Here is a 23,179-nt window from a genome sequence, read left to right as displayed (position 1 = left end):
AAACGCAGAATAAAATATAAAACATGCATTACCTTTGACGAGATTCTTTGTTGGCACTCCAATATGTCCCATAAACATCAAAATGTCCTTTAGTTCGATTAATTCCGTCCATATATATCCAAATTGTCCATTTATTTGGCGCCGTTGTACCAGGAAAAACAGCGTTCAATTTGCGCAAAATCACGACAAAATATCTAAAAATTACCTCTAAACTTTGCCAAAACATTTCAAAGTACTTTTGTAATACAACTTAAGTTATTTGTAAACGTTAATAATCGATCAAATTGAAGACTGGTCAATCTGTTTTCAATACGGATATCACAAACTCACGGTACTTTTCAAGTCTTGCTCAACTCTCAACATAAACAAACGACGTCACTCCACTTCCGGTCAATATCTTTTCTCTGTTAACTAAGGAAAACCTAAAACCTTTTTCCATACAATGGCGACATCGAGTGGAAGCAGTAGGAACTACGTGTATACTGATTAGAATTCTGGTTTGCCCATAACAACCATTGAACATACAGGAACTTAAAAGAAAAAGTTAGTCCTCAGGGTTTTGACTGCTATATAAGTTCTGTTATACTTACAGATATGATTCAAACAGTTTTAGAAACTTCAGAGTGTTTCCTATCAAATCTACTAATATTATGCTATCTTTTATATTCTGGGGATGAAGTAGCAGAAGTTGAAATTGCGCACGCTATTTTTCCCTAAGTGAAAACTCTGCACCCTATCCTCAAGAAGTTTTAACAGTCTGATGGCCTTGAGATAGAAGCTGTTTTTTCAGTCTCTCGGTCCTGCTTTGATGACCTGTATGACTCGCCTTCTGGATGATAGCGGGGTGAACCGCAGTGGCTTGGGTGGTTTTGTCTTGATGATCTTTATGGCCTTCCTGTGACATCGGGTGGTGTAGGTGTCCTGGAGGGCAGGTAGTTTGCCCCCGGTGATGCGTTGTGCAGACCTCACTACCTCTGGAGAGCCTTACGGTTGTGGGCGGAGCAGTTGCGGTACCAGGCGGTGATACAGCCCGACAGGATGCTCTCGATTGTGCATCTGTAGAAGTTTGTGAGTGCTTTTGGTGACAAGCCGAATTTCTCAGCCTCCTGAGGTTGAAGAGGCACTGCTGCGCCTTCTTCACAACGTGTCTGTGTGGGTGGACCAATTACGTTTGTCCGTGATGTGTACACGAGGAACTTAAAACTTTCCACTTCTCCACTACTGTCCGTCGATGTGGATAGGGGGGTGCTCCCTCTGCTGTTTCCTGAAGTCCACAATCATCTCTTTGTTTTGTTGACGTTGAGTTGTGAGGTTTATTTTCTGCACCACACTCCGAGGGCCTCACATCCTCCCTGTAGGCCGTCTCGTCGTTGTTGGTAATCAAGCCTACCATGTAGTGTCGTCCGCAAACTTGATGATTGAGTTGGAGGCGTGCATGGCCACGCAGTCGTGGGTGAACAGGGAGTACAGGAGAGGGCTCAGAACGACCCTTGTGGGGCCCAGTGTTGAGGATCAGCGGGGTGGAGATGTTGTTACCTACCTTCACCACCTGGGGGGGCCGGTCAGGAAGTCCAGGACCCAGTTGCACAGGGCGGGGTCGAGATCCAGGGTCTCGAGCTTGATGACGAGTTTGGAGGGTACTTATGGTGTTAAATGCTGAGCTGTAGTCGATGAACAGCATTCTCACATAGGTTTCCTCTTGTCCAGATGGGTTAGGGCAGTGTGCAGTGTGGTTTCGATTGCGTCGTCTGTGGACCTATTGGGTCGGTAAGCAAATTGGAGTGGGTCTAGGTGTCAGGTAGGGTGGAGGTGATATGGTCCTTGACTAGTCTCTCAAAGCACTTCATGATGACGGAAGTGAGTGCTACGGGGCGGTAGTCGTTTAGCTCAGTTACCTTAGCTTTCTTGGGAACAGGAACAATGGTGGCCCTCTTGAAGCATGTGGGAACAGCAGACTGGGATAAGGATTGATTGAATATGTCCTTAAACACACCAGCCAGCTGGTCTGCGCATGCTCTGAGGACAACTGAGTGTCTGACTGTGGGGATGGACTATTTTTATTCTCCTAAAAATGTAGAGGACACAACACTCTTGACACCCGTGAACACTGTGGAACTTGGGGTAGAAGCAATGTTGAAGTGCCAACGTTTGCTGGAAGCCCGGTCCACTCTGGGTTCGAGGGCTTAGGCTACCAGTGACGTGCCCCGAATGGCATTGCCACTTGGGGGTAATGCTGTCACAGAGAAAATGTGGGGAGTGGACCGTGCCACCTCCCCTTTCATCGCGCTAGTTGTGCAAGGGCTGCTGCCTCCCCTGCCCCACACTGGGACCGACTTTCACGTCACCCTTGGTAGTAAAACGGAGCTCTGCGTGGGGCTCCCAGCAGCCAGTGTGGTGGCCAGGTCAGCCAACTGCTCAGTCTGGTAAAGCTGCAGCATTGTGACCGTGTTCAGGGACCAGGCCACCACACACTAGGCCCAGTACACCTTGTCAAGCTGTGCCACCGAAAAACGGGCAACCTGACAAAACTACTTTACCAAATAAATAATCTGCCTCTACCTTCCATTCTATTGGCAAACGTACAATCACTGGAGAACTAAGCACGCACCCCTGAGGGGCCCCCGTATTGAGGGTCAGCGTTGTTGCCGTATGTGTTGTTGCCGTATGTGTTGTTGCCTATCCTCAGCACCTGGGGGTGGCCCGTCAGGAAGTCCAGGATCCAGTTGCAGAGGGAGATGTTTAATCCTAGGGTCCTTAGCTTAGTGATGAGCTTGGAGGGCACAATGGTGTTGAACGCTGAGCTGTGGGAAAGGGCAGTGTGGAGTGCAAGCTTGCGTCATCTGTGGATCTGTTGGGGCGGTATGCGATTAGGAGTAGGTCCAGGGTGTCTGCGATAATGGTGTTGATGTGAGCCATGACCAGCCTTTCAAAGCATTTCATGGCTACATATGTAAGTGCTTTGGGGTGATGGTCATTTAAACAGATTACCTTGGCGTTCTTGGGGACAGGGACTATGGTGGTCTGCTTGAAACATGTACAGTGCCTTCAGAAAGTATTCATATCCCTTGACTTATTCCACATTTTGTTGTGTTACAGCCTGAATTAAAAATGAATTTAAAAAATAAATAATTCATACCAATCTACACACAATACCCCAAAATGATCAAGTGAATYCATGTTTTTTTGCAAATCTATTGAAAATGAAATACAGAGGTATCTCAATGGCATAAGTATTCACACCCTTGAATATATACTTTGTAGAAGCACCTTCTTTTTTTTTCTACAAAGTCTCTGAGAGCGTTCAACGCCTGGATTGTGCAACATTTGTCCAATATTCGAAATTTTTCAAGCTCTGTCAAAATGGTTGTTGATCATTGCTAGACAACCATTTTCAGATCTTGCCATAGATTTTCAAGTAGATTTAAGTCAAAACTCTAACTCGGCCACTCAGGAACATTCACTGTCTTCTTGGTAAGCAACTCCAGTGTAGATTTGGCCTTGTTTTTTAGGTTATTGTCCTGCTGAAAGGGGAATTAATTTGCCAGTGTCTGGTGGAAAACAGACTGAACCAGGTTTTCCTCTAGGATTTTGCCTGTGCTTAGCTCCATTCCATTCATTTTTTATATCCTGAAAAACTCCCTTGCCCTTAATGATTACAAGCATATGATGCCTGATGCAGCCAGCACTATGCCTGAAAATATGGAGAGTGGTACTCAGTAATGTGTTGCATTGGATTTGCCCCAAACATAAAAGTTTGTATTCAGGACAAAAAGTTAATTGCTTTTTTATGTCTTAAAGGGAAAGTGTTGTATTTTGAGATGGTCTAGAATAAGCTAAGTAGACAGAGCGTAGCATAATTTGTCTGATTCTCTGTAATAATGGTATGGAAATAATAATTACTTTTATTTTGTAAAGGGGTTTCTTGCATCAAACACAACATTTTCTGTCACATACTTGTCTGAAGGACAAGCCCTGCATGTTTATTTTCAAGTCTCATGGAATGTCAGTCATTTAACACCACACATTGTCTGCTGCTGTAGGCTGAATTATAGAACCACTATTTCAATGTTAAAACATTTTTCGCCATTGTTTTTTGTTGTTGTTGGTAGGCCTACATTTTGATCAAATAGCCACAGTAGCCTACTTGGCCAGAGTTAAAACTGTGACTTAGAGCAGGTAAAGCCTCAGTGCACACCAGAAGTTGCACAGAATTTTCACAACATTCAAGTTTGCACTCAGCAGACCTGAAATTTGCTCAGTGGCAAAAAAAGAATTGAGAAAATATTGCCTATCATAGCCATTAAACTCTGTAACTGTTAAAGGAACAAATTGGGCTGAAATCCCTGAGTTGTTTCCTTCCTTTCCCACAACTGAGTTAGGAAGAACGCCTGTATCATTGTAGTGACTGGGTGTATTGATAAACCATTCAAATCGTAATTAATAACTTCACCATGCTCAAAGGGATATTCAGTGTCTGCTTCTTTTTAACCATCCACCAATAGGTGGCCTTCTTTGCAAGTCGTTGGAAAACCTCCCTGGTCTTTGTGGTTGAATCTGTGTTTGAAAGTCACTGCTCGACTGAGGGACCTTACAGATAACTATGTGTGGGGTACAGAGATGAGTAGATGTAAAAAAGTGAGTCCATGCAACTTACAGTATTATGTGACCTGTAAAGCAAATGTTTTCTCCTGAACTTATTTTGGCTTGCCATAYCATACAGGTTGAATACTTATTGACTCAAGACGTTTCAGTGTTGTGTGTAGGCCAGTGACAAAAAATCTCAATTGAATACATTTTAAATTCAGGCTGTAACACAACAATATTTTTTTTATATTGAATATTGAATATTTTCTGAATATTTTCTGAAGGCACTATAGGTATTACAGACTGGGTCAGGGAGAGGTTGAAAATGTCAGTGAAGACACTTGCCAGCTGTACAGCGCATGCTCTGAGTACGTGTCCTGGTAATCCATCTGGCCCTGCGGCCTTGTAAATGTTAACCTGCTTAAAGGTCTTACTCACATCGGCTACTGAGAGTGTGATCACACAGACGTCTGTAACAGCTGGTGCTCTCATGCATAGTTCAGTGTTGCTAGACTCGAAGTATGCACAAAAGGTATTTAGCTCATCTGGTAGGCTTGCGTCACTCTACAACTTGCGGCTGGGTTTCCCTTAGTAATCCGTGATAGATTGCAAGCCCTGCCACATCCAACAAGCGTCAGATGGGGTGTTGTAGGATTCAATTTTGGTTCTGTATTGACAACGGTTTGTCAGGGAACGTAGCAGGATTTTTTTCTTTCTACTTTCTGCTTTCTGTTTCTTCGTTTTGCTTGTAAGCAGGAATCAGGGGGAGTTATGGTCAGATTTGCCAAATGGTAGGTGAGGGTGAGCTTTGTATGCATCTCTGTGTGTGAAGTAAAGGTGATATAGAGTTGTTTTGCCTTTACTTGCATTGGTGACATGCTGGTAGAAATTTGTGAAAACAGATTTCAGTCTTCCTGCATTAAAGTCACCGGCCACTAGGAGCGCCGCCTCTGGGTATATTTTCTTGTTTGCTTATGGCCCTATACAGCTCGTTGAGTGCGGTCTTAGTGCCAGCATTGGTTTGTAGTGGTAAATAGACAGCTCCAAAAAATATACAGTGCATTCTGAAACTATTCAGACCCCTTCACTTTTCCTACATTTTGTGACGGTATAGCCTTATTCTAAAGTAGATCACATAGTTTTTTTCTCATCAATCTACAAAAAATACCCCATAACAAAACAAAAACAGGCTTTTAGAACTTTTTGTAAATGGCACATTTACATAAATATTCAGACCCTTTACTCAGTACTTTGTTGAAGCACCTTTGGCAGCGATTACAGCCTTGAGTCTTCTTGGGTATGATGCTACAAGCTTGGCACACCTGTATTTGGGGAGTTTCTCATATTCTTCTCTGCAGACCCTCTCAAGCTCTGTCAGGTTGGACAGAGCTTGACTAGTCTCCCAGTCCCTGCCGCTGAAAAACATCCCCATAGCATGATGCTGCCACCACCATGCTTCACCGTAGGGATGGTATTGGCCTGGTGTACTTCTTGTTCACCCACAACTGTGTGGCCGCACACGACTTCAACACCATCATTGCGGGTTTTTTAACGGCCTGTTTGAGAGAGAGAGAATAAATTTAGTTTGGACATCGTAAAGGAATATTTGCCGATTCTGAAAAGATATAGCTAGCTAACGACATCCTTTTCCACATGGAAAAGATGGGCAGAGATTTGCTAGCTACGATAGCTAGTTAGCTGGGATTTTCTACAAGGAATCTGCATCCTGGATTCCACCTGGCGATTTGTTCACTGTTTGCACTGGCCTGTTTCCCTCTGTCTGGTATAGGTACCCCCGCCACACTCCCCCCTTTCTCCCAAGCTTTCTCTCGCCTCCAGCACACATGCACTGTTGAGGCGYGTGACTGAACTTACAATGGCTAGCACCAAGTTGTTGTATTTTTCGCTTGTGCTTTATGCTATTTGCCTCATGACTCCTGCGTGCCTCGTTGACTATGAACTTGCTTGTTTACCCAACCGTGGGACAGCCTATGTTTGTTCCCACACTCGGGACTCTGACTCTCTCCTAGTTACACGGACTCTTGGCCTCCCATCCTATTCTAACTACCTCTTGCCGGCTTTGTATTCATGTTACCTGAGGAAATTGCTGTACAATATGATATTGTTGCCATCTAATGAACATTCAAATGTTCTAAATCAACACTGCAGAGATCTCCCTGTCCTCTGCCGTGCCGTGATTGTATTACTGCTGATTATATCTGGAAATATGCATGTACACCCTGGCCCAGCTACTGTTGCTAGCCCCAATTCTAATTTGTGCTCTGATATCTGCTTCACTGATTTCTGCTCTCGTAAAATCCTGGGTTTTCTGCACGTTTACACTAGAAGCTTATTACCTAAAATTGATCAATTGAAAGTGGGGGTTCAAAGCTACAATCCAGGTGTGTTGGTCCTTACTGAGACGTGGTTAAGAAAGAGTGTTTTGGAACACTGAAGTTAACCTTTCTGATTATAACCTTTTTTGGCAAGACAGATCTTCCAAAGGTGGTGGAGTGGCAATCTTTACCAAGGAACACCTTCAGTACTCAGTTGTCTCCACCAAGTCTGTCCCCAAACAATTTGATTTGCTGGTTTTARGCATTAAACTTTCAAATAACCCTTTGTTGACTGTTGCTAGGTGTTATCGGCCACCATCAGCACCAGCCTGTGCCCTTAATGCCCTAAACTCTCTCCTGGCCCCTTACACTAAGTCTGAATTTGTCTTGCTAGGTGACCTAAACTGGGACATGCTTAAACCACCTGACAAAGTCCAAAAGCAATGGGACTCCCTAAATCTTTCTCAGATTATTACCAATCCCACAATGTATGACTCTAAACACCCAGAAAAGGATACTCTCCTTGATGTTATCCTTACAAATAATCCTGATAGGTATCAGTTTGGTGTTTTCACTGATCACAGAGCCTGTGTTCGTAATGGCTGCTCATTGAAACGACCTGTCCTGACTTGTCATAGACYCTTGCTAAAAAAATGAGCAAGCCTTCTTTCATGATCTGGCCTCTGTAAATTGGTATAGAATCAGCTTGATCCCCTCTGTCGAAGATGCTTGGACCTTATTTTTTATATTTTCAGTGGTATCGTGAACAAATACGTGCCCATAAAGAAAATGAGAATTAAAATCAGGTTCAGCCCCTGGTTCAACAGTGATCTGGCAGAGTTACTCCACCTCAAGAATTCCATTTGGCAAATCGCTTGGCACACGCATACTCAGGCTGACTGGCTCTCGTTCAGGAAAATTAGAAATAAGTGCACTCAGGCAATCTGGAAGGTCAAAGTTAGTTACTTTAAGGAGTTTAAGGAGTTACCCCAAGAAGTTTTGGAAAATGTTTAAAAGCCTGAAGAATAAACCCTCCTCATCACAGCTGCCCATGTCCCTTAATGTTGATGACGTGGTTGTTACTGACAAGGAGCACATGGCTGAGCTCTTTACCCACCACTTCATAAAGTCAGGATTCCTATTTGACTCTGCCATGCCTCCTTGCCTGTCCAACATTTCCTCATCTCCTACCCATTCTAATGTGACTATCCCTGATGCTCCTCCCTATTTTTCTCCTGCACCGCTACAAAGTTTTTCCCTTCAGGCAGTCACTGAGTCCGAGGTGTTAAAGGAGCTCCTTAAACTTGACCCCCAAAAAACATCTGGTTCAGATGGTTTAGACCCTTTCTTCTTTAAGGTTGCTGCCCCTATCATCGCCAAGCCTATCTCTGACCTTTTAACCTGTCTCTCCTCTCTGGGGAGGTTCCCATTGCTTGGAAGGCAGCCACGATATGTCCTTTATTTAAAGGGGGAGATCAAGCTGATCCTAACTGTTATAGGCCCATTTCTATTTTGCACTGTTTATCAAAAATGTTGGAAAAACTTGTCAAAAATCAACTGACTGTCTTTCTTGATGTCTATGATATCTGGTTCCCACTCAGGTTATAGATGTGGCACTGCAACCTTAAAGGTCCTAAATGATGTCACCATTGCCCTTGCCCTTGTTGTGCTGCTATTTTTATTGACTTGGCCAAAGCTTTTGATACTGTAGACCATTCCATTCTTGTGGGCCAGCTAAGGAGTATTGGTGTCGGTGAGGGGTCTTTGGCCTGGTTTGCTAACTACCTCTCTSAAAGAGTGCAGTGTATAAAATCAGAACATCTGCTGTCTCAGCCACTGCCTGTCACCAAGGGAGTACCCCAAGGCTCAATCCTAGGCCCCACGCTCTTCTCAATTTACATCAACAACATAGGTCAAGCAGTAGGAAGATCTCTCATCCATTTATATGCAGGTGATAGAGTCTTATACTCAGCTGGCCCCTCCCCGGATTTTGTGTTAAATGTTGTACAACAAAGCTTTCTTAGTGTCCAACCTTGTCTTGAACACCTCTAAAACAAAGGTCATGTCGTTTGGTAAGAAGAATTCCCCTTTCCCCACCGGTGTGATTACTATCTCTGAGGGTTTAGAGCTTGAGGTAGTCACCTCATACAAGTACTTGGGAGTATGGCTAGATGATACACTGTTCTTCTCTCAGCACATATCAAAGCTGGAGGCTAAGGTTAAATCTAGACTTGGTTTCCACTATTGTAATCGATCCTCTTTCACCATAGTTGCTGTAATGACCTGCCCTGGGGGTATCATAGGCGCCCCTCTCTCTCTCTCTCCACAGTTTTATGACTTAACGACAGGTCGTAAATTCCTGGAAGGAACCCTCTCCTCCTTTGGACATGCAGTATTGAGAGAGAGAGAGGAAACAAAGCACTAGACTTGGCCAAACTCCTAATCCCCAAAATGGGAGTGTTAAACAATATCTCTACTTTTGAGAATGTGGGAATGGTCCGTGGACACTTAAGGATGAATGTGTTTCATTTGGTGATCTCATTAAGGACAGGAAACACACATAACGGTATCTCTTAAAGTGTACATTTCCCAGCTGTCAGGTTTACATCGAAATATTGTGAAACGTATGTAATTAAACATGAAACTATTTGTGAAAAGATGCAATGTGATGTTAACCTTCTAAATGAGAGTATGGATTTTCATATCAAGATTAACTAGTCAGTGGCCACACCCACGTGAGCATAGACATTACATCGGCATCATGGAACCACCCTTTTCTACTGAAATGTATAAAACCACCTGTGACGAAATGTACATTTCATGCCAAAGAGACCCACAGTAAGCCAGACGTCTTAAATGGTTAAGACCACACAAACCACGGTGTAAGCTAAGGCTGCAAATGGTTAAACGCTGAGACTATCGATCACTACAGAATAAGAGCAAATCTTAGATGTATAATTACTAGTCTGCAGCTAGAAATTACATAAGTCTAGAACGAGAATACCGACAACCACCGGAGCATCTATTCTATTAGAGCATTTCCGAATGGTACTCTGAAGTAGACATTCTAACCACCTACAACCATGGAAGACATCGTGACTTCTGGGAAAGTGAACCAGAGACTCTGATGAACCATACAGGACGATCAAGGATTCCAACAGAGAAGACAACAACGACATACGGGTGTAAATATATAAATTGCAATTATTCTCGAATGAGTGGCAGTTCATGTGCAAAGGATTAGCATTTCAATTAATATAATTATAGACTGTGTGTAGTGAATCCATTTGGTCTTTRCCGCTCTTTCTCAGTCCCCACCCTTTCCCTTTGTCTACCAAACCGTCATATCGGCTTAGCCCACTAGGGACTTTTCTATTATTGTTAGTAACCAATATCTACTGTTTGTTTGTTATGTATTTCTGTGATTATTTAGTTAGTAAAGAAATTATTAAGCCAATTTGTATATTGCTGATTCATTATGGAAACTAGGGTTCGTGCAGATAACCAAGAATTTTACGACGTTCAGATGAGACTGATGGAAGGTAAAGCATAATTGATGTGACAGGTAGCCTAGTCGTTAGAGTGTTGGGCCAGTAACTGAAAGGTTGCTAGATCAAATCCCTGAGCTGACAAGGTAAAAATCTGTCGTTCTGCCCCCGAACAAGGCAGTTAACCCACTGTTCCTTGGCTGTCATTGTAAATAAGAATTTGTTCTTAACTGACTTGCCTGGTTAAATGACTGAAATGTAAGAGATCTATAGATCTTTTAAATTTTGTATTATTATTTATTACAAAAAACACAAGGAAGGGGCAACATTAAAGTATTAGAACATGAAGGACAAACAATACATTGTAAATAAGAATTWMTTCTTAACTGACTTGCCTACTTAAATAAAGGTACAAAAAATATACATATACAAACAATAAGTTTGCTGACGACACGACAGTTGTAGGCCTGATCACAGCCTATAGGGAGAAGGTCAGATATCTAGCAGTGTGGTGCAAGGACACCACCTCTAACTCAACATCAGCAAGACAAGGAGCTGATCGTAGACTATAGGAAACAGATGACCGAGCACGCTCCCATTCACAATGATGGGCTGTAGTGGAGAGCTTCAAGTTCCTTGGTGTCCACATTACTAAGGATCTATTATGGTCCACACACACCAACACAGTTGTGAAGATGTCACTACAACAACCTCTACCCCCTCAGGAGGCTGAAATGATTTGGCATGGGCCCTCATATCCTCAAAAAGTTCTACAGCTACACCATTGATAGCATCTTAACTGGTTCATCACCGCTTGGCATAGCAACTGCTTGGCATTCGATCGCAAGGTGCTACAGAAGGTAGTGCGTACAGCCCAGGGTCGAGCTCCCTACCATCCAAGATCTCTATACCATAAAAGACCTCAGTCACCGAAGTCATATACTGTTCTCTCTGCGACCACATGGCAAGCGGAACCAACAGGACCCTGAGCAGATTCTACCTCCAGGCCATAAGACTGCTAAATAGTGCCTCCCGAGTGGCACAGTGGTCTAAGGTACTGCATCGCAGTGCTAGCTGTGCCACTAGAGATCCTGGTTTGAGTCCAGGCTCTGTCGCAGCCGGCCGCGACCGGGAGACCCATGACCCACAATTGTCCCAGTGTTGTCTGGGTTAGGGAAGGGTTAGGCCAGCGGGGATGTCCTTGTCCCAACGCGCTCTYGCGACTCCTGTGGTGGGCCGGGCGCATGCACGCTGACACGTTTGTCAGGTGTACGGTGTTTCCTCCGACACATTGGTGTGGCTGGCTCCGGGTTAAGCTGGCATTGTGTCAAGAAGCAGTGTGGCTTGGTTGGGTCTTGTTTTGGAGGATGCACAGCTCTCGACCTTCACCTCTCCCGAGTCCGTACAAGAGTTGCAGCAATGAGACAAGACTGTAACTACCAATTGGATACCACAAAATTAGGGAGAAATAGTTAGTCCAGGTAGCTTTTTGGTTAACTATTCAACTATCTGCATTGACCCTTTTTGCACATTTTATTTTTTCTCATCACATACGCTGCTGCTCCTGTTTATTATCTATCCTGTTGCCTAGTCACTTTAATCTTAGATATACACTACCGTTCAAAAGTTTGGGGTCACTTAGAAATGTCCTTGTTTTCCATGAAAACATACATGAAATTAGTTGCAAAATGAATAGGAAATGTAGTCAAGACGTTGACAAGGTTATAAATAATGATTTTTAGTTGAAATAATAATTGTGTCCTTCAAGCTTTGCATTCGTCAAAGAATCTTCAATTTGCAGCAATTACAGCCTTGCAGACCCTTGGCATTCTAGTTGTCAATTTGTTGAGGTAATCTGAAGAGATTTCCCCCATGCTTCGAGGGCATCATCCCACAAGTTGGATTGGCTTGATGGGCGCTCCCACAACAGCTCAATAGGGTTGAGATCCGGTGACTGTGCTGGGCACTCCATTATAGACAGAATACCAGCTGACTGCTTCTTCCCTAAATAGTTCTTGCATTGTTTGGAGCTGGGCTTTGGGTCATTGTCCTGTTGTAGGAGGAAATTGGCTCCAATTAAGTGCCGTCCACAGGGTATGGCATGGCCTTGCAAAATGGAGTGATAGACTTCCTTCTTCAAGATCCCTTTTACCCTGTACAAATCTCCCACTTTACCACCACCAAAGCACATTGCACATTGCCTCCACCATGCTTGACAGATGGCGTCAAGCACTCCTCCAGCATCTTWWAAAAAATTCTGCTTCTCACGAATGTTCTTCTTTGTGATCCGAACACCTCAAACTGTTCATAACACTTTTTTCCAATCTTCCTCTATCCAGTGTCTGTGTTCTTTTGCCCATCTTAATCTTTTATTTTTATTGGCCAGTCTGAGATATATATTTTTCTTTGCAACTCTGCCTAGAAGGCCAGCATCCCGGAGTTGCTTCTTCACTGTTGACGTTGAGAATGGTGATTTGCGAGTACTATTTAATGAAGCTGCCAGTTGAGGACTTGTGAGGCGTCTGTTTCTCAAACTCTCAAACTAGACACTCTAATGTACTTGTCCTCTTGCTCAGTTCTGCACCGGGGCCTCCAACTCCTCTTTCTATTCTGATTAGAGCCCGTTTGTGCTGTTCTGTGAAGGAACTAGTACACAGCGCTGTACGAGATCTTCAGTTTCTTGGCAATTTCTCGCATGGAATAGCCTTCATTTCTCAGAATAAGAATAGACTGACAAGTTTCAGAAGAAAGGTCTTTGTTTCTGTCTATTTTGAGCCTGTAATCGAACCCACAAATGCTGATGATCCAAATACTCAACTAGTCTAAAGAAGGCCAGTTTTATTGCTTCTTTAATCAGCACAACAGTTTTCAGCTGTGCTAACATAATTGCAAAAGGGTTTTCTAATGATCAATTAGCCTTTTAAAATGATAAACTTGGATTAGCTAACACAACGTGCCTTTGGAACACAGGAGTGATGGTTGCTGATAATGGGCCTCTGTACGCCTACGTAGATATTCCATTAAAAAATCTGCCGTTTCCAGCTATAATGGTCATTTACAACATTAACAATGTCTGCACTGTATTTCTGATCAATTTGATGTTATATTAATGGCCAAAAAAWWTGCTTTTATTTCAAAAACAAGGACATTTCAATGTGACCCCAATCTTTTAAGCGGTAGTGTATGTACATATTAAAATCAACAAACTACATATTAAGTGAGAATAGGCATCGGTCTGAGGTCAAAAAATAAAGGAAATTCACGAGCACCACAATGCCTCTTCCACACATGCTCTACAACGGTTTTCCAGCACACAGCTTGGTCTACTACAGTAGCTATGTTGGTATTGTACTTCAAACTACAGTATGTGTGGGCAGGTTGCTTAGGATTCAAACCTTCTCAAACAGCCTAATTCATACTCTTAGAGGAGGTGCTTCTACAATAATTCCTCGGCGTACACATCACTTACAAATGGTCCACCCACACAGAAACGGTCATAATAAGATCCTTTTTGGTCAGTCGGTGCCCAACATAACAACAGGTGGTGGTTTGTTGGACACAGTAGCTCAGATAGATAGAGCCTGTCTGCATTCCTGATTTCTGTAACTATTAGCTTACCTGTGTAATATTGACAGAAGCTATATTCTGTTTGTACTTGTATTTATTTTTGCAATAAAGATGGTGAAGCAACAATAATACACATTTACAGTAGGCCTACGTCTAAAAATGCATACAGCCAAATTATATATGTATATACTGTACTGTTTAAACACAGTCAGTATCTGTTAACATGAAGAGACAAAATTGTATGTCACTCTTCTCAGGATATTGAATGAATCCATATCTGGCCAAATGATATTCGTCTATAAGACACATCTGTATTCAGAATTTGTCAGAATATGGTGCATATCCACAAAACTCAAAATATGCATTGGAAATTATATGTATTCTGTATAATATCAAAACGTGTCATGTAAAGATATCCCCTGATAGGGACCCATTTCGATAGCTCCATGTGATCCGACCACGGACCCAGATCCATAATGTTAGCACACACAAGCGATGGAGCTCTTCAATATGCTGTCAATATGCCGTGCTTCTACACCTGCATTGCTTGCTGTTTGGGGTTTTAGGCTGGGTTTCTGTACAGCACTTCGAGATATTAGCTTATGTACGAAGGGCTATATAAAATAAACTTGATTTGATTTGATTCATAAACGCAGGCAGAAYATGGCCTTCATTATCTTCCTTCCAGTGGATTTTATGTGGCATTCAAAGCTAATATGTTTTGTAGAGAATAACAATAATCCATAGAGGCTGCCAGGAGGCTTTAAAGAATCTATGGTCAAATGCTTGAAGTGCTTTAATTGTCTCTCATGCTGATTTCTCTGCATTTTTAGACACTACAAGAACACTGTGTTAGCCTTCCCATTATACTGCCACTCACACTTTGAGAATCTAACAGACTACCTGTTGGTGTTGTTGTTGGGGTCCCCAAGAGACTCATACGATACATTATCATCATAATGCTCTTTCTGTTTCAGACATTTTAAACTGCAGCTGCAGTATCTGCTTTACATGTAAGACAGGCACACCTAGTGAAATGACTACAGGTTCTGGAAAGGATGAGAAGATAATGTAGAAACAAAATAAAATGTCTGCTAACACATTGGTGAAAACCTTTTATTTGAATATTTCAAACATCAAATGAATGTCAAGCAACATAAATATGTTTAGTAAGACAAAGCTATATCAACTCATTGGAACTGATTACATGGATACTCAATAGTCTTTATGCAGTTATGTTGGGCATCGGTCAACGGACATAATCTCAGTCTGAAATTTACAGAGACTACATACCGTAGGTGCAAGCAAATAAAGCAATCAATAACAGCTGGAAAACAATGCAATTCCTGAAAAAATCACCAAGCAATACATTCGGGTTTTGCTGTTGTTCACAGAAAGGCAATAAATATTGATTTACATGAAATTACATACAATTTCTAAGTCGAAGGACAGCTGTGCTACATATGTACATTCAATTATTTGACAAGGAGAAATACACATGGGGAAGTGTTGACATACACAATAAATTAAGGGGCAGGAGTAAGTGGTTATGAATACATAACTGCAGTTCACATAAGTCAATATCACAAAGGTTAATATGGGATAATCAATCATTAGAGTTAATTATCAAGTGCAACCAAGTCTCTCATTTACATACCCCTAAATCAGTTGTTTTCAGATAAATCTTTATGCTATGAGGATTTATGCTGCTTCAATAACAAGTTCACATATCACCTCATGAAATATTTACTTATCCAATTGTGCACAACGTATCATCTGCTCATTAGTCAAATCCATCTCCTGACAGAGGGCATCATATCCACTACACATTAAACTAGACATGGGACCAAGTCACAATTTAGGAAGTCCTAAGCAAGTCTCTAGTCTTATCCTTCAGAGTCTCAAGTCAAGTTTCAAGTAATAATGGGCAAATCTCAAGTCAGGTCCCAAGTTCCAGAGATCAGGTCAAGTCACAAGTCCCTAATTTGGGGTTTTGAGTCAATAGTTAAAGGGATACTTCAGGATTTTGGCAATGAGGCATTGTATCTACTTCCCCAGAGTCAGATGAACTTGTGGATACCATTTGTATATCTTTGCGTGCAGTTTGAAGGAAGTTGCTAACTAGCGTCATAGATATATAAAAAAATATTGCTGGCACTAGTGCAATTGCTAACTAGCATTTAGCAGATACCAATTGACTTCCAGTCATTGTGCTAATGCTAGCTAGCATTGGCTCACAAAACTACCTCTAACTTACTTCCTACTGGAAAATGGTATCCACGAGTTCATGTGACTCTGGGAGGTAGATTGCCAAAATCCCAAAGTATCTATTTTTATACCAATTTTATACCAATTTGTTTTATACCAATTTCAAAGCAATTTTTTAAATCAGGATATTTACTGTTTTCCTTACGCTAGACCTACTAGTACAGTACATAGACCTACATATTAAACTTCACAGATCATGAACTTAATGTTTTTTGTATCATCATTACTAATAGAAAGACCATCCAAATGAGGATGTACAGCTACTGTTGATAGTACAACTACAGTTTGACTTACATTATGAAATCTCCAATTACAATAAYGTGTTGTTGTTTTTCCCCTACCCACTGTATGCACATTGAGAGATCTGTGGATGGCTGAGAATAAACATTCACAGAAACTCAAGCTCAGAGCTCATATTTTCAAGCGACAAGCATTGAAAATATAGGACAGCGCTCTATTTTTCCCCTTGCCTTTCCGCACTTGCTGGTGCATCTATAAGGGATCATATCTTTCTCCTGGATCCACCTGGTCAGTCTATGTCATGAAAAMAGCTTTTGTACGCTCAGTGTATGTTCACGGTGTAATAACAGAATTTAACGGGAAATTAAGTGTTTTTTCTTTTTGTCAAGTCTAAGTGGCAAAATAGTAGTACTGGAGTCCAAGTCACGTGATTCGAGTCTACATCTCTGCATTAAATATTAAACAAGATTAAAAAGCCGTAGCAGTGAAGTCAGAGTCTACCACGCAAGAATGTTTACTTGTCAGTGTTGTGATCTCTGTGTTCCCAGTTGGAGATAACAGGGGAGTGAGGGAGTTGTGGTCACTGGGCCTGGCCTGGATTTTAGGAACTGGGCCCGAGGGGACCAGCAGGATCTTGGCGGAGGGTGTGGAGTCTTTTCCAGCAGTGGTGTCTTCTGTATGGGTGCAGACGAGATCCCAGAAGCATTCCCGGAAGCGTGTGGAGAGCAGGTTATAGATAACGGGGTTGACTGCAGAGCTGAGGTAGAAGAGGATGCCTGAAAGGAGGTGCACACACTGGTACACAGCTTGGTTGAGGTCTGTCCAGACAGACCACTGCATGATGCAGCTCCACAGGAGCCGGTCAATGTGGAAAGGTGCCCAGCAGATGGCAAACACCAGCACGACCACAGCTACATTACAACAGACAGTGAAAATAGGAGTAAGACAGTAAGGGGGAAGCGAGACATAGAGGGAGGATGAATTAAGTGATGTGTAGAGAGAGAGAAAAGGGGGCAACAACAGTCAGGGTGGGAATCCTGTGCACTGTTCCCTGCAAAACTTGGTCCTCGAGAAACTGAGACAATGCAGGGCTAGGGCTGGCACAATTAACGTGTAATCGTGTAACCGATGACTATGGATGAAAGCTGTCATGAAATAAAATAACAGTCATAAATGTAAAAAAAGAAAAGGGTTTGCTTTTTGTTTTTGGAGAATMAATCGCTGATTGAAAACTGGACGGCTGGGAATTTGTGCGGTTGAGTTGAGCAAGTTAGGTCTCCCAAAAGTATTATCAGTTAGAGGTTTTATGATACTTCCAACTAGGCACCCTACATCATTTCAACGTGGAAATGTGGGTAATATTTGGTTGAGACATTGATCAATGAGATTTCAACCTTTAGTCATCCATCCAAAAAGTCAACCAGAAGTTTGTTGAATTCCCAATGTGTTCGATATGAAGTCCTAAACATAATTTCAATATGAGGTCCTAAACATAGCATGAAAGTGCATCCTTGTAGCTGTGTGGTCAAAATGTTAGTCAAAATTTTTGCCTTTGGGTAAGTTGAGCCAATGGTTGAGCCAATGGCAAGTAGAGCAAATTTATGTGTTTTCTTCCCAGGTGTAATGCAAGGCATTATCGCTGGGTTATGAAGTACAGTAACAACAATGCCTGGTCTATGTTTAAAGTGTTTTAAAAAAGTGCAATAATTCAGTAAAGAAACAGATCAACTTACTCCATACCCGGGATTAAGTTGTGACAAGAGACCATGTTTTATGGACAAGCTATGTTTTCAAAACTGCAATGTTTACTTGAATTCTGATTATTTCCAGGGATACACAACATCCTGAAATATACGTAGACATCTTTGTTAGAAAGAATACTAGATTTCCTTTGACAGAGTGATACTGATTATAAGAAATGGTGGAACTTATCCCACTCTCCCCTACTAAGAAATATTGTATGATAAAATATATATTTGTATATTATTATTGTGCCTCAGAGAAAGAGATTTTGTTCAACAAGTATTTATTTTATTTTTTAAATCTAGGGGTCAAAATTATTGGCACCCCTGTTTTCAATACCTTTCAATACCTTACCTTGCTATCAGGGGCATCAGTTGGGTATGGCAGTTGCCAAACCCTACCTCAAGGCCAAAAATGTAAAGTTAGCAAAAAAAAGTACATTCAAATCATTCAATCTCAAATAAAATGCGATTTCAGATTAGCATATTAATTGGTTGGCTTTAGGATCATGCGGAGCATCACTCAGAGAGCAGCTGCCAGCCTGCTGCCCTTTTCTCTCACTTTTAGAAAGCAGAGACAGTGCCAATTTGCTTTGCCGGTCAGCCTTTTAGGCAGTGTGCCCATTGCTTTGAATGAATGTAATGTTGGCATTTGAGCTCGGCCTTGTAAGCCTTGTTGTAATCTGATAGCCACAGGTTAATTGAATTGGGAGGTGGGGGAGCCCTCCTTTTTGGTTACCATTTCGAAACCAAAATATATTTTATTGCTATTAAAATATAGGTTGTGTTAGCTGTAGGTCTTTCATTAATTTTCCCAGTAGGCTAGTGAAATGATGGTTTCATGTATTGGTATGGAAATAAACACACCTGAACACCTTGCTATTTAGAGTATTTCCCCAAAATACATGTCCTGTTTTTGGCTTCAAAGACAATAACAATTGTCGGCAATAAATGCGCATTGTCATACAGTGACAGAATGATAATTGAGATAATGCAAATCATTAATAACTTCATATTTGGGGTGAATGTTGTTACCCTCCTGCTGTAGGCCTTCATCATCATTCTCTGTCTGCATCCCTAATCCTTACCTGTAGCCTACCTGCCTCTGGTATAATCAATTTCCACCTCTCACTATCAGACTTGCTTAATCATTTCCCTGAATTAAAATGAGATCATCTAACAGATCTTGCTGGCCACCCCACTTTGCCATATCCTACTTTTAGCTGAACTGACACCACTGTGTGTAAGGATAACGGCACTGAGCGAGAATACATTGGGAGGGATCTTAGACCATTCAGATTCTTAATTTCCTTTGTCTGGGCTTATGGGGTGCCCTCTTCAACTCAAACCATAGGCTCCCAATGGGGCTCAAGTTTGGAGACTAAGTTGGCCATTGCACAATGTTGATTTTGTGGTCAATTAACCATTCTTTGTAGATGTTGATACGTGCTTGGGGTTATTGTSTTGATGGAAGATCCAAGTTTCAGCCTCCTGGCAGAGGCAACAAGGTTTTTGGCTAAAATGTCCTGATACTGGGTAAAGTTCATGATGCCATTGACCTGAACAAGTTCCCCAGGACCAGTGGATGAAAATAGCCCCATAACATCAAAGATCCACCACCATAATTTACAATAGGTATGGGGTTTTACATATGATTCCTCTTTTCAACGTTAGACCCACCACTGGAGTATGTGGCCAAAGAGCTCTATTTTCATGTCATCCAACAAATGTAAARGCCTGGATTTTGCTAAACGGCATTGGTGCTTGGATTGGAGCCAGTGCTATGGTCAGATGACATGAAAATAGAGCTCTTTGGCCACGTACACCAGTGGTGAGCATACAATATACCTCAATATAGTTCAGTATTGGTATTATTCATTTTATACAGACTTTTTTGCTCTTCTTTATCAAGGGTGCCAATAATTTTGGACCTGACTGTATATTTGGACGCGAGCTAAAATCCAGTTAGAATACAACAAAAAGTACATTGTGTGTGTTCTTATTGCTTTGGCTGAACTGCTTTCAGTGGGGAAAGATTGCTTTGGTACCCCGCTTCTGTGATTTTAGTTGAAAACGTCCCCTTCCCATGTGGACCATTGCCGCCAGGAGCGGAGGAGAGGAGAAAATGTGAGTCATAAATGATGTGTTTTTTGTTGTTCTTTTTGCTATTCAAAAGATTATAARGGTGACCGCGGTCACTTGGCTGACCAATTTTTGTGGAARGAACAGCTGACTGAAGACGGGACAGCCGAGCATTCGAGCGGTTGAGTTTGTTTCCGTGGTAACATGGACTCATTACAACGTGATGAAACTTTGTTGCACCTTCCTGAACAAGCAAGGTGTTGTAGCAAACAAGTCATTGGTTGCCTAGGCAATGACCCCCTTCCTGCAGCAGCAGCACATACCTTATCACAGAGTAACGTTTCACTGTGGTTACGTGGGTCGTACTGGTGTACAGATGTAAAAATCCCTCCCTCKATTTTTTTTTTCAGTTGAAAGTCTAAGTTATGTTTACCATAGTAGTGATGCTTGTGACTGTGACAATGGTTAGACATGGAAATGGGATGCAGAACTCACCAAGCATCTTGGTGACTTGTCTTCTGCGCACTCGCTCCACATGGATTCTCCAGCTGATGTTAGCACTACAGTTCTTCCTCATCGTCCCCCGGGAGAGGTGTCGCTCCCTGCCCAGCTTGATGCCAATCCCCAGGTACAGCCCGCTGATCACCGTCACAGGAACAATGTAGAAGCATGCGGTGGTGATCAGAATCACCAGGTTGTAGATCCACGGGGAACCTATCAAACTGCATATGGCTGACTCTGCCACCTTCTCCGGGAGATTCAAGTAGTAGATGCCATGCAAGGAGGTGTTAGGGATGGCACAAACCAGGGACAGCACCCATACAGCACTGATGACATGCTTGGCATGCTTGTTGGTGGCAACATAYCGTGTTTTTAGTGGATGGACCACTGCGATATACCTCTCCACACTCAGCACTGTCACATTGAGGATGGAGGCGAAGCAGACAGTCTCGAAGAGGAAAATCTTGAAGTAGCAGACTCCCTCTCCGAAGGGGAAGGGGTAGTTCTGCCACAGGTCGTAGATCTCCAGGGGCATCCCGAAGAAGAGCACCAGGAGGTCTGACACAGCCAAGCTGAACAGGTACAGGTTGGTGGGGGTGCACATCTTCTTGTGTTTGGATATCACTGTGCATGTGAGCAGGTTGCCAGACACGCCCAGGAGGAAGATGAGCAGGTAAACCAGGGAGATAGGGAGAAAGACGGGGGAGCGCTTCGGCCCTAGGACTTCCAGTAGTTTGTCCTCAATGGACTTGGTTCCAGTGTCATTTCCTGTAACATTTAGAAACGTGATGTTACAGAACATGCCATGCTGTTCTGAGATGTTGGAAAGAGAATCCAGGCAGTACTTCTCCATTTCAGAGTAGGGGCTTGTAGTAAGTGGGAGTAGAGAGGACAGGATCACTGGTAATGTCGGCACATCGTTTGCATATGTCTGAGAGACTTCATTCCATACAGATAGAAATACAACACCTAGAGAAACACAGCAACCATTTATATTACAGTATAATACTTTCTGCTAAATAATTTATTGCTAGTAATCCTAATTCTACATGAGGTGATGTAAAATCTTTCAAATGATGACAGACATCTCAGTAAAGCCTCACAAGAGATTTCTGTTTTGCATGATTGTCTTGACTTAAAGCCATAAATTCAATTACATTTTTATGTTGGTGGTATGAAACTTTAAATGAATGTAGAACTCAGTTATATGTTCAACGCTGTGCTGTAATGCATGGAGGCACTCATTACCTGATATTATACAATGAAGGGGTAGTACAATCAATTTCACGTGTTTCAATGGCATGAAACACATGTTTTAGGGGGTTTTCATGTGTTTGATACCATTCCATTCACTCCATTCTGGGAGTGGTGGAAAAAGTACTCAATTGTCATCCTTGAGTAAAAGTAAAGATACCTTAATAGAAAATGACTAAATTAAAAGTGAAATTGACCCAGTAAAATACTAACTGAGTAAAAGTATTTGGTTTTAAATATACTTAAGTAGCAAAAGTAAATGTAATTGCTAAAATATACTTACATAGCAAAAGTACAAGTACAAGTATACATCATTTCAAATTCCTTATATTAAGCAAAGCAGATGGCCACATTTTCTAACATTATTTATGGATAGCCAGGTGCAAGCTCCAACTCTCAGACATATCATTTACAAACGAAGCATGTGTTTAGTGAGTCTGCCAGATCAGAGGCATTAGGGATGACCAGGGATGTTCTCTTGATAAGTGTGTGAATTAGACACTTTTTTAAGTACTTTGGGTGTCAGGGAAAATGTATTGATACTTTTCTTTAGGAATGTAGTGAAGTAATATAAAAATATTAATAGTAAAGTACAGATACCCTAAAAAAACTACTGAAGTAGTACTTTAAACTATTTTTACTTAAGTACTTTACACAACTGTATTCTGGCCATTATTATGAGCCGTCCTACCTTCAGCAGCCTCCACTGGTGTGGAATAACTTGACTGGCCTGCACAGAGCCCTGACCTCAACCCCATCAAACACCTTTGTGATGAATTGGAATGCCGACTGCGAGCCAGGCCTAATCACCTAACATCAGTGCCCGACCTCACTAATGCTCTTGTGGCTGAATTGAAGCAAGTCCCCGCAGAAATGTTCCAGCATCTAGTGGAAAGCCTTCCCATAAGAATGGAGGCTGTTATAGCAGCAAAGAGGGATTCAACTCCATACTAATGCCCATGATTTTGGAATGAGATGTTCGACGAGCAGGTGCCTACATACTGTTGGTCATGTAGTGTATGTGAATGATGTTAGCTAATTAAAATAAAAAAGCATTCTTCATTGTATCTTATTGCTTACTTCTTGAACTTAATTCGAAATAATGGTTCTTAATTGT

General features: G+C 42.0%; 1 protein-coding gene across 1 annotated transcript in view; it reads right to left on the bottom strand.

Moving 5' to 3' along the window:
• The window catches only part of LOC139028433 (neuromedin-U receptor 2-like), a 32,466-nt gene extending 10,805 nt beyond the window's left edge, over positions 1 to 21,661 (bottom strand). Inside the window, exons 1-2 of the mRNA XM_070445824.1 lie at positions 20,803 to 21,661; positions 17,002 to 17,394 (exon numbers count right to left, since the gene is read on the bottom strand). Of these exons, the coding sequence (XP_070301925.1) occupies positions 17,002 to 17,394; positions 20,803 to 21,661 (1,252 nt within the window). The remainder of the gene's footprint in view (positions 1 to 17,001; positions 17,395 to 20,802) is intronic.
• Positions 21,662 to 23,179: the final 1,518 nt, after the last annotated feature.

The sequence above is a fragment of the Salvelinus sp. IW2-2015 genome, linkage group LG11 (genome assembly GCF_002910315.2).
Source record: "Salvelinus sp. IW2-2015 linkage group LG11, ASM291031v2, whole genome shotgun sequence".
Lineage (NCBI taxonomy): Eukaryota > Metazoa > Chordata > Actinopteri > Salmoniformes > Salmonidae > Salvelinus > Salvelinus sp. IW2-2015.
Note: the sequence above shows the minus strand (reverse complement) of the source record. Positions and strands in the feature narration are given on the sequence as shown.